We start from the raw sequence: 12,550 nt of genomic DNA, 5'->3' as shown, positions 1-12,550 counted from the left end.
ATCTCCCAGCTGCCCTTACGCCCAGGACCAACCAACAGCACAGACACAGGGGAGCTGTTTCATGGATGTGCGGAGGCTTTGCGCAGCAAAAAGCTTAAGAACCAGACCAACGATGAAACGCGTTTCTGGGGCTTCGCTAGGGTGTGTCCACCACCCCAGCGCCCGTCTTAGCAGGACACCTTGAGCATGTGCGCCTTCGTGACTTTGCTCCTGTTCTGCTTTTTTATTTTTTTACTGGATACAGGGGAGGGACTCAAACAAGCTAGTGTTTGTCTGGCAACCCCACGATGGAATCGGGGTGGGGGAATCAACATGAGGAGATGCAGCTGCATTAAACAGGACACCCTGTGCGACCCTCTTCTCCACAGCCTGGAGGAATTGCATTACTGACTTTGATATTTAATTAGCACACAGGGCAGTGCAGAATACCGACCCTGAATATCAGACCTGAGACGAGTCCGTAGCGCAAGGGGAAGGACGCCTCTGTCTGAAGAGGTTGTTAGCATTTCAAAAGGTAACTGTTACTCTCTCTCTCTCTGCAACGTCACTGAACAGGTGAACATGGAGTGAAGATTTGTGCTAAAGGTCGCTGAATTGATATATCAAAGGAACTACAGATCATGACCACCTTGCTTTTAAGTATCCAGTGCTTCGTCTACACCAGTATCTTTTCTCAAGCTCGGAACACTCCAACTCAAATAGCATGGAATGGTTGTTACCACCGCGGCTGAGTGAGGCACTTTGAACTGATTTTTCCATTGCTTAACGCTGGAAACTCTGGACGTCGCTCTAGCATGAACCAGACGCCCAATGCCACGTCGGCGCAGGTGGGGCCCAGCCAGGGCAGCGGCCTGTGGGTGACGTCGCTGCTCGGCGCCACGCTGCTGACCATGTGCGTGCTGGGTGTGACGGGGAACGTCTACACTCTGGTGATCACCAAGACGGCAGCGCTGCGCCGGACGGGCTCCATGTACGTCTACATCCTGAACCTGGCCCTGGCCGACCTGCTCTACCTGTCCACCATCCCCTTCGTGGTGTGCACCTACTTTGCCCAGGACTGGCTATTTGGGGAGGTGGGCTGCCGTGTGCTGCTGAGCCTGGACCTGCTCACCATGCACGCCAGCGTCTTCGTGCTTGGCGCCATGAGCTTTGAGCGCTACCGGGCCGTGGCCTCGCCCTTCAGGGCCCGGCACTCGTCCACCAGGGGGCGCAAGCTGGTGGCCCTGGCCATCTGGGGGGCGTCCCTGCTGCTCACCCTGCCCATGATGGTGATGATCCGCCTGCGCGAGGGCAAGCCCAACTCGGCTGGGCGCAGCAAGCGCATCTGCTTCCCCACCTGGACCCCCGAGGCCTTCAAGGCCTACCTGAGCGTCCTGTTCTGCACCAGCGTCCTTCTCCCGGGGCTAGTCATTGTGGGGCTGTACGCCGGGCTGGCCAGGAGGTACTGGGCGGCCCAGGCCAGCCTGGGCGGCAGCAGCCGGTCAGCGCGGAGGAGGGGGCTCAGGCAGAGGGTCGTGACCATGATCTTCTGCATCATCCTGGCCTACTGGGCCTGCTTCCTGCCCTTCTGGGCCTGGCAGCTGGCCAGGCTCTTCTCGCCCGACTCCCTAAGGGCCCTGTCGCCGGCCGCCCAAACCTACGTCAACTTCTTCGTCACCTGCCTCACCTACGGCAACAGCTGTGTGAACCCCCTGCTGTACACTCTGCTGACGCACAGCTACAAGGACTACCTGGCACAGAAGGGGCAGGCGTCGGGGTCCAGCAGGGGGGATCCAGGCGGGTCGGCGGGTGCAGCCGCCACGCAGGACTTGTAGAGCGGGAGATCTGGTTGGACCCTCACGTATTTCCATTGCACAGACTTGTGTGGAAGTGGCTTATAGTTATGCATTACATTCTGTGATGTATACTGCAGTGGGAACCTCATATCAGGGGCCAAAAAAAAGTTCATCCTGGTGTCCTTTGTATGAAACAGTGTCATACCATTACAACTGCATGTGTCATGATCATGGAGTAATAATGAGCCATTTTGCATTGTGTTGAGACTCTAAGCACTGGGAGGTGTTGATACTCCAGCCACAGAGGTCCCCGGTCCTTGCTTTGCTATGCAATGAGTACACGATCCTATGTGGCCATGGATTCATCCTTTACTGAGTGCTGTTTTAGAGCTGATATGAAAATCACAGAGGAACTGGATTTTTTTTCCCTTTTTTTCAAAATCACAGAAAACTGGCAACTTCTTAACTGATAAGAGAAATACACAATGCTATTTTTGTTCCTACTTTGAGTTCATGTTTAACTTTAGAAATGGCATTATTTTCTGTTTCAGTGTTGCTGCAGTTTTCTCATTTGCGTTTTGTAATTTTGACAGATCTTTGAACTGGGATTTCAATCCCTTCTTACCGTGTGCTCTTTCGTTATTTGTGTATCCATGGTGCCAGTCCCTTTCATCTCTGTGCCTCATCTCTTTATGCCTCTCAACGTCTAGACAAGCAGTGATCACAGGCTTATTTACTGTCTCTGTGAAACAGATATCCATGTCTTTCTACAGCCCTCCCTCCCCCAAAATGTCATATGTATAAACTACTAAAAAGTAAAGGGAAAATTCCCTTTGATTGCCGTGCCACGTTTCGTAGAATACTGTCTATCTCAAATCACACTGAACGCCCCATGAAGGGCAAAAGGGAAGTCTGGTAAAGCACTGAGAAATTGCTTGCAGCTCCTTTTCGTGTATGGCCGTCCAGATCACTACCAGTGGGTTGGAGCGCCATAATGCAATCGTGGATAGAGGGCTGATATATTTTACCTTGTGCTGAATTCAGTAGGATGAAGTCCCAAAGCTAGGAAATACATAAACTGCCATCCCACTGGAGGGGCAAGTCAGTCTTTTCAGGCTTCTTTTTTGTGCCATGGTATTAAGGATATGTGGAAGCAGTGCCCTCTACTGCATATAAGGCAAAAATGAAGCATTTAGCTTGACTCAAAACTACACTGGATTGCTCCAAACCGTTTCTTTATGCTGCTGCTAATTTGATATTACTTTAAGACTTTAATCAATAAACACATATTTTCTTCATTTCATTCTTTGAAAAAGTACTAACTGATTAAATTGTGAAATAATAATTCTCTGATAACTTGAAATATGTAATTACATACCATTGATCATGTTACTTGTGTCTGTATTTTCAGTCAAATGTATTGTCTCCAGTTTTGTCATTTCCTGTTTTCTATAATGACGTTGAGACTGAGAACAAAGATCCCATCTGTAGTGCTGCTGGTTGTTTCATTCTGAGTATGTCTGTGTACGTGTGTGCATGCACGTACATGAATGTGGCTGTGCACAAGTGTGTGTGTGTGTGTGTGCGTGCATGGACATTATCACCATTCAGCAGACACTCTTATCCAGAGTGACTTACAAGGGTGTGGGTACAAAGTGCATGTCTGTGTGTGCATGTCTGTGCAAACTTGCTTGTACATGTATGTGTGCACACCCAGATGCAGTGTGTCCACTGTATCTTATTTCCTCTGTGCTGGTGTCTGGGTTGGACCCTCCTCCCAGGAATGTAGCCTTGGTCCGTCACATTCCTCAGCCAGGGTGAGCACGGCGTTTCGTGTTGCTCTGCAAATTGTCCTGCGGAATGTAGCTCCTCCAAGCCCAGGCCATTATTCACCACTCCGAGAAAAGTACACTAACAAGACGGGCAAACCGCTGCACCTTGACAGCGCTCTGCTCCCGAGCACCGTCACCGAACTGTCACTGAACTGCGGGTGACTGACTCAATGAACTGCGGCCGCTGAACTGCAGCCACTGAATCGATGGACCGTGACCACTGAACCGCTGAGCTGCGCTCAATGAATCACTGAACCGTGACCATTGAACCGGTGAGCTACAGTCCCACCAGGTGAAGCACAGCAATGGAAAAAATATGTGTTTTGTTAGGGGAAAAAAATACCAGATTTCACACTGAGGTGACATTGAATTGACAAGGACGAAATGGACTGGTCAAAGAGGGCTTGCAAACACACTGAGAGTACTCTCCTCTTTTTGCTGACAAGAAAAGACATTTTGTAATTTCATGTTTGCTCACTTGTCAGAGGACTGGTTGATAATACAATCTATTCCTGCCCCCGTAGACCATGAAGGGCAACCTATAATTTATCTGAAACTAGTCTACAGAAAGGAAAAAAACTCCTCGTCTTGTAATGAGACATGAACCAAAGTAAAAAATAAAAAGTAGCAAAAAAAACAAAAAGAAGAGAAGTGTGGAATTTCAAACTATATGGATCGCACAGGACACCCACAGCTCCTCCAAGCTACCACAAGCCCAGCCTTGTAGTAATGTGCAGTTGCTCTGTTCAAATTACATGCATATATATCATTTACATTTATTTATTTAGCAGATGCTTTTATCCAAAGGGACGTACAAAAGTGCATACAGTAAGTATAGCGACAGTACGGGGACAGGATGTGTACAGTTCCACAATGTGACAAGTCTGTTTGAGGACGCAGTGCTAGTTAATTTATACAACTACAGGGTATAGGGCAACTAACAAGATCCAAATTCAAGACAGCGCAATGAGTGCCAAAGTAAAGACGATAACAAAAAACACAGCAATTTTTAACAGCACTGATCCAGATGGGGAGTTGAGAGATGACAGCAGACAGAAGTTGGGAAGTGACCACTCGGGGATTGTGTGATAGGTCAGTCCAGATAGAGTCTCAAGAGATGTACGTATGTATAATGTATGTATACATGCTTTCTATGTATGAGTGAACAGGTAAACAAACAACAGACAGAACCTCAATAGGCTATGAAAAGCACTGACCTGAGAGCATTTCATATTTCCTGTGACTATCACATGTCTGCATCAGCTTAACAGAAGGAACACAAGTCTCCTGCAGATCTTTATCAAAGTTTATGCCATCAGTACTCTGCCGGTCACAATGACCCAGGGGCAAATGAGTATGAAGTCTGAGCTGCAAGTGGATGGGTGGTGGTATTCAGTTTTTTTCTTATATGACTTCATGTATTTTTAACAATAGTATTTGTGTTTTATTGCAATCTCCATATTATGTTTGTACATTTATATGCAGTGCCTAGATACATTTACATTTCCATCTCTCAAGATCCTAAAAATGCCCTGCTCCACCTGGTAGTTCAATATGAGTTAACTTTCTCCATGTTGGGTCTTAAATGAAACAAATGAAAACATTTCTTTAAATCCTTGGTAGGCCTTTCTTTACCCCCGCTGTTGCTATTTTCCCCCATGTGACCCCATCTTTGGATTACTGAAATGGTGGATGCCTTTTCAGTGTGCAGCAGAATGGACAGAGATTGAGGAACTGCACCATGCACAGATTGAGGATCTTTGATCAATGTACATTGCTAAGGTACATTACTGCAGCTATGTGACTATATAATGTGAGCTATATATTGAATTTAACCCTGGATAAATCTACCAAGCAATGTGCACATGTCAAATGAAGAGTGTGTCCAATCTTAATTGAAGGGTGTGCTTGTTGCCCTTATGTACCCAAGCTTTGAAAATCAGGAGGACAGTGTTGCAGAATTAATGACAGCTACATGCAGGCACCGACAACAAAACTTTCCATATTGAGATAGTGGTTTATTGACATATCTGGAGAGACTCCCACATTCTGAGCGGCCATCGGGACACCCCTTGTTCAAGTCTACCATGGAAAAAAGTGCATTGTGCTTGTACAAACACAAGTATGCTGTCACAGGAAGTCACAATGTTAAAGGCACTGATGTTTATGTAGTACAGACAATATGCAGTCATGGAATGGCTGAACAGCCAATGAGCAGTCAGACAAGGGATCAGAACAGCCAATCTGCAGTCAGAAAGGGGATGCCTAGTGGCTCTTGGCTGGCCTACTTCATCTTGAAGCCCTTGATCCTTACATCCCCCTGAACGTGAATGTGTTTATATTTGTCGTCGCCAAAACGGTTGGGGAAGTGCATCACGTGACCGTCGGGCAGTTTAATCCGGAAACTGTCGTTGTCGAAAGAAATGGTGATCTGGGAGAGGTGATGAGGGATTCAGGGAAAGAAAGATCAGAGGAAGATAAACAGAGGGATGCAGAGAGGTGGCAGAAGAGCAGTTACCATAGCAATAAACAATACAGTCCAACTCATTTATTAACTCAATACGACACTGAAAAACATGTTGAAGACTAAATATACTCAGACTAATTATATACTGTAGATTGCGGTATGTTTTAATGAGAGAATTGCCTGTAACTATTTAAAGACAAGAATCTACTGTATGACTAAATGGGTAAGAGTTTCTTGGACATAAAACTATGAGAGCATGCAATGATGCCATTCCACCACTGGAGGTCACCCACACCAAAGACCAAGTCAGCTAATAAAACTATCTCACTGGAGTCAAGATGCTCTTTTACAAGGTGACAACATTTCTCCTATCAGCAGTTAGGAGCCACTATAACCCTTAAAAGCAAGTGCACAACAGCCAGTTTCACAAGTGATTTATGGGTAAAGATTGCTGACTGAAGAGGTTCATTGTACAGTGTAGTACTTTTCCAATGGCAGCAGAAGGCTGCATTTTTAGAGACAAGTGATAGGGAGACTTATCCAATGGATGTCCAGTAGAGGCCTGTAACAGAATAAGAGAGCACTGCAGAGAACTGTGCAGAGATTCCTCACTGGGGCACTTGCTCAATGCCCCTACCCCAGGCCTCACCTTGAATTCCTCCCCGTGCTGGAAGGGGAAGTTGCCCTCCCTCTCCTCGCTGCTCCAGGAGCCATTATGCAGGGAGTTGCAGACGATGGTGCGGTGGTCTCCCTCATGGTCGAAGCGTGGGTTGAAGTGCAGTGCAATGTTGTCATCCGAGTGGCCGATGTTGATGACGAAACTGAGAGATGGCAAAACATGCAATCAGGAAGCAGAGAAACGAGTCGTGGGCATGGCCCACGCTGACAACTGACAGCGAAAGGGCCCAATGATGTTGCGAGAATAAGTGAAAACAGGTAGAGGTTCGACGGGGAAATGGCAAGCTCAGCTGAGCCAGAGGAACGTTTACTCACGTATTTGCATCACCGTTGGGGACGCCAGTGATCTTCAGATCCAAGCCTGCCTTGAAGGACATGTTCTTCAGCTCTAGCTTCTGTTAAAAACAGAGGAGAGAGGAGTGCCACTGCAGTACATTCACACACTATGCAGTCAGCAGGAAAACCTTTATTACACTTATTGCACATCTTCATGCAGCATATGCAGGCGGGAGGGAAATACCACACCCCCCCACACCATGGACACTTAACACCTCACAACACTCTTACACCTTACGGACTGGGATTTAGTATTCAATTACCTCACCCTCTCTCACTCTCTCTGTTATACAGAGTTTTCTCCAGTCTATTGGTTTGTTTTGGTTTGTGCAATAATTCAATTCAATAGTTCAATAATTTACTGTGCAATAATTCATAGTGTGTATTTTTATATAGTGTGTATAGTGTGTATTTATTCATAATGTGTATTTTTTATATAGGTGTATTTATTACTTTTTATGCTGCTCTTTTAATTGCCTTTCTTTGCCTGTTTTTTTTTTCATATATATAAAAGCTGACTCAGTGAGTTACGCACAAGAATTCCAATGTACCTGTACTGTCCTGTACCTGTGCAAATGGCAATAAAATCTCTTGATCTTGGTCTTGATCTTGATTTAATGGCCTGCTATAGGTGCTCACTAGAGTAAGGGACTCAGAGAGTCATTTGACGAAATGCTGACCACTTCTGAAAAAAAGCCATTTCCAGTACGAGAAGTGATCATGAGGCAAAAAAGCCACACAGCATTCAACATGCTGACCTTGTAACTTCTCTCTTTTCTACTTTTCTACAACTTTTCTATATTAGTTCTCAAGAGCTGACTGTACTATACTAATGGATACATGTGAAATTAATTTTAAACACCTTTTCAAATGACCCATTCCCATTAACAGCAGGTATTTGAAACATAGGACACCAGGCAGGACTGATGTTTACTCTGGGGTAATGTTTTCTTCGTTAAAAGATATCTCTGTACTGTGCCCACATTTTGAGGTTACCCAGGAACACATGCTCATCTCCAGCACCTTATTTGAAGTGCAATGAGATATCTCTTGCTAAGACACAATTCACAACATGACCTGACCATCTGTAGCTCTCTGGCAGCTGCTGAGTTCAAAGAGGCTTACTTGTTCAGTTTTAAAGGACTTTTATGTGGTTCCCACAGAAGTTATAGGCAAGAAGTATGCTACAATACAGTCAATCCAGATGGATAGTTTTCAACACACTGCTTCTTAAATAACTGAGCAATCAAACCCAATGAAAGTGCTCAGCTCTCTACAGCAGAGTACTCCCACTAGGTTCAAGTCAAACCATTCTCAGCCCTCAGGCAATCAGATCAACTGCTATTGGTACTGCTGTCTGTTAGCAGAGTAAACAGTTTGGCATGAAATTTCAGAAAACATGTGTGGGCTTTAAATTGAGGGCATTATTAATGGTTGAGGAAATGTGAAGGTAAACCTGGATCTGGGAACAGAAGCACCTGTTTCAGGTAAACTTCTCTCAGTCCAGTTCTGAAGTTCTATGGTCAGTGAGCTGGCAGTCATAAATCTTATTGCTGATATATTATTGAGGGGTAAAAATAGCCCTCCATATTATGCGATGTCATCATTAGACTTAAATGAACTTTAAAATGAAGTCATTTTCTTTTTCGCAGCAGGCCTGGCACGGCATGTATCCAGGACTTCAACATGGAACTCAACCCAAAGGAATCTCATCTAAAGAGTGTGTATATGGAGAAATCGATCATGATTGTCCATTTCTGTCTCTATGACATAGCATATATACCGGCTGTGAGGGAATTACCAGAGGCTAAGATTTGTCACAATGCCAATACAAATCTCAAGCCACCTTCAACCACCCTCAGTCCTTTTTGCGGGACTAATCAAGCTTAGCAATAAAGACCATTATGACTCATTAGGAAGGGGAAATGCAGTAGTTGCTTACGTGCGACTACTAGAGCCATGCTGTAAATTCCACCCACAGACATCTTTAGTCTGCTTTACTCTGCTTCATCATTGATGGCTTACTCGTGTGCTGAATGTCCTGGCTTCCAATGAAGAGACCTAAACATTTAGAATTCCCTGTGTACAGCAATGATCAATCATCAGCTTCCTACACAGTTGACACATAGTGATGATCAGTACTGTATGATGCAGTGACCTAAGGTGGATGAGGCATCTGACAATTGGGGCTTTGCACACAGGGATCAAGTTGTTGAACATTGTGCAACAGAAACTGACTGTTTAGACTCATTCATCATAGACTTTATTCCAGACATTATTGCATTTGCTCTCTGCAAAGAATCCTGGTATGCACACTCAGAAATGTTGATTGCCCTCAGTTGTCGATATGTTGACTTTGACCAGTGAGCACACAATGAGATGAGGTGGTGCTACTATAGCTTTCTAGGTGGGGATACCTTAGTAACAATAGAGTTCAGTGCAGGGTTATCTCCTAAGCAAGCTCCATATTAATGATACACCACATTAACGATTTAGGGGTCATAAAGAGGAGGGAACAGGAACAAGCACCATATGACTGTTGTAACAGTCATCACAGTGACAGTAAATCCATAAAACACCCACACAGTTGCTGGAGCTAACATTTCGTAACCCTGACACCAAGTGTTTTGCATGGCATGCTCCATACCAACATGGACCTCTCCCAGGAGATTCACTCCAAGATATGTCTATCTGTGTGTTTAACCCAGAATTGGGTGGAGCAGCCCACATATCACACCCAGTTTCCCTTGATACCTGATAGGCCATATAAGGTGAGTTCCCCCCAGAAAGGTCATCATTTTACTTCATAATGTCTACCTACTACATGTTTACTTTCAGGTCCTCACATGCAATGAGTTCTCTGTAGTGTCGGAACCCCCACCATTATCATTAGTGCCTTGTTAATGTTAATGTGTAACCCCCCCATTCCAATGAATTAACTTTCACCACATCTGAGGTCTAACATGGAATCTGAGAGCCAGACACCAGGGTTGAATCACAGAGTAAACTGAGAGTAAAACATTAGTTTGGGACACCTACCAAGGTCTACATGTGCAATTATTAATTTAGCCGATAAAACCATTTGTCCTTTACACTGTCCATTACTGTGCGTTTCATTGTGGTGAGTAATACAAGGTTTGTTTTCCACTGAACAGATGGGTTCATGAGCCTTGTAGAAGATACTCTTGTCATATTGGTCTTGGTTTCGTGGTCTATTATTTCAGCAAGGAGTTTTTTTTTTTTTTTTTTAACTAAAAAGGTTCTCTGTCTTGCTCTGTATAGACCCTGTAGAGTCTGATCCTGTGTCCATCTGGGCTGTAACTCATCTATGTTAGCGTGACCAGCTAACACAAAACACTCTCATAATTTTCCTGTAACATTATAAGGAGGTTAAAAGGAAATGTACACTAAGGCATTGAGCTCTGAAGCAAGGACACAGTACACTCTTAAGAGTATCCCTGGTTTGTCATACTGAGATTAAACTGTTTTACAGTTTCGAAAGTTCATATAAATTATCCAAAGATATGTATGATCTTACAAAAAGGTCATCCTAAAACCAGATTGAAATGTAACTCTGTGCTACTTCATTGATATTTGAAGCTGCACTTGCTCACTATCCTAAATAGCCTGGAAACTATTTTAAAGTGACAAAAATGCGATGCGGGATTGCATAAAAAAGTATACACTTGCTCCTGTTCTCACACTCCTTATTGGATTAAAAAATATTTTGCTCAAACAACACAATCTACACACTGTAGAAGATGAGCTTTGTGAAATGTCATTTCGAGTTTAAGGTTGTCTTCGCCAAGTGAAGGCTACCTGAGGGTCACCAAACATGCTTTAATGGATAGCATCACTAAAAAATCGGCAGTGCAGTAGAGCAATACCCTTAAACACAATAGAACAATGACAGACGAAATCATTCACTCCCTGATATCAGCATCACACAACACGGATTAGAGTTAAATCACAGTAAGATAAATATAATTAATTCTCTTTAATGCTAGCGAAGAGCAATGTCTATGTATGCCGTCAAATATTTATCCAGTTCTGAGCGAAATTAATTGTTTGGAATGCTGATGCACCATCATCACCATCATAAAATATCTGGAGTTACATGTGTACTCTGAAACGTTTTAATAAACGACTTACACTCATCTTGGCTCTTCCGTCGCGGAGAGTGCACTGGGAGAAGACCTTCACAGCTGACCAACTTGGTCTTTAACAGGAGGAAATAGAAATAGTGTGATTCGCGTATTTATGAGCAAAACGGGAGTCACGAGTCCTGACAAGCCGAAACCAATCAGATCGACAGAAGAGAACGCCTTCAGTATTAAGGTATTATTGATTCTACGATATCTCGGACTTTGGTCAGCCTTGTGTGGTTTCTGATTGGATCCGAACAGCGATGTACATTTACTTCCTGGTTCGTCAAACTGCAGAAACCAAAGTTCCCGTGACTGCTTAGCTGCGGTGAGGCCACCTAACGGATCGGAAAGTATGTAATACTGAGGTGCAGCGGTGGCGAGCTGCATACTACTGACTGCGAATCACGCTTTTGATAGATCTGCATTACCTTCCGTTGGAAGCAAGGCAGAAAAAAATCGACATGCTCTTTTTTAAGTGTAAGAATCGCTTTACAACCAAGATAATGTAACACTTAATTTTGTTCTCCTTGTTTCTGTGTGACGACCAGCGGGAATCTGATCGTATTTAACCTTTTTACCGATTTTACGTTATTCCGATTATGTTCTTTTCTCATTTGCCTAACATACAGGTATATGCCCATGTCATAATAACCAAGTAAGCCTGGAGAAAACAAAAAAACAACGAGTAAAATAGGTTCCTTCTGCCCCCAACTCTAAGTCCAAATTTTCGGGGACTATTTTACTTTCGGCGTTGCTATCAACGCCTGGCGCGCCACCTGCGAACAACCATTTGATTTAGCTGAGGCGGAAATTAATAGGCCTGAATAGGTTCTTTAACACGCCGGTTGATAACCTTTCAATGGTAAGACACACTTAACGGTCCATGTAAACAAGTCAATGTTGGAGGGGTAAAGAGCTTAGGAAAATACATTGGAACGGAAACAATCGAAATGAGGAAGAAACGAATAAAACCTTATTGTTCATCCTCTTTCTGTACGTACTGTTTTTATTAATAAAACTACTTTAATACGCGACATTGTGGTGGTGTCACTTATAATTGCTGTCGGGAGTATACATAACACTAAGAACAGATTCAAAGCGTTCCATAGGCGTTACTAAAAGTACCTACCTATCAATTGCTAGAAGTAACTACCTATCAATGTTTTATAAGCTGGAGTCAAAACTACAGTTATGTAGTTCGACTGGCAGGTGTTACATTTCCCCTCTTAACTGCTCATACAGTTTTTCTGTCTTTACTCACTTTATGTTGCTTTGTTCTGCTATAACATCTATCATTTGTTCAAAAATTCACTT

The 12,550-nt window shown here is 44.0% G+C and overlaps 2 protein-coding genes across 2 annotated transcripts; one reads left to right on the top strand and one right to left on the bottom strand.

Moving 5' to 3' along the window:
• The first annotated feature begins 794 nt into the window (after positions 1-794).
• Positions 795-1,814, top strand: LOC118772977 (urotensin-2 receptor). The gene has a single exon (XM_036521729.1). It carries the CDS (start codon positions 795-797, stop codon positions 1,812-1,814), a length of 1,020 nt encoding a protein of 339 aa, XP_036377622.1.
• Positions 1,815-5,626: 3,812 nt separating this feature from the next.
• On the bottom strand, positions 5,627-11,413 carry LOC118783852 (beta-galactoside-binding lectin-like). Its single transcript, XM_036537813.1, has 4 exons — positions 11,241-11,413; positions 7,068-7,147; positions 6,724-6,895; positions 5,627-6,038 (listed from the first exon to the last, which is right to left on the bottom strand). Exons 1-4 carry the CDS (start codon positions 11,244-11,246, stop codon positions 5,892-5,894), a joined length of 405 nt encoding a protein of 134 aa, XP_036393706.1. The 5' UTR covers positions 11,247-11,413; the 3' UTR covers positions 5,627-5,891.
• Between the last annotated feature and the right edge of the window lie 1,137 nt (positions 11,414-12,550).

The sequence above is a fragment of the Megalops cyprinoides genome, chromosome 1 (genome assembly GCF_013368585.1).
Source record: "Megalops cyprinoides isolate fMegCyp1 chromosome 1, fMegCyp1.pri, whole genome shotgun sequence".
Classification (NCBI taxonomy): domain Eukaryota; kingdom Metazoa; phylum Chordata; class Actinopteri; order Elopiformes; family Megalopidae; genus Megalops; species Megalops cyprinoides.
This window is presented reverse-complemented; position numbering and strand designations above follow the sequence as displayed.

Bases quoted from the DNA above. Each gene is read 5' to 3' on its own strand.
- LOC118772977 (XM_036521729.1), top strand. From the start codon at position 795: ATGAACCAGACGCCCAATGCCACGTCGGCGCAGGTGGGGCCCAGCCAG.
- LOC118783852 (XM_036537813.1), bottom strand. The intron at 6,896-7,067 runs GTGAGTAAACGT...GCCATCTCTCAG, and splicing joins CCCAACGGTGATGCAAATAC to TTTCGTCATCAACATCGGCC. The intron at 6,039-6,723 runs GTGAGGCCTGGG...CACCTCTCCCAG, and splicing joins AGCACGGGGAGGAATTCAAG to ATCACCATTTCTTTCGACAA.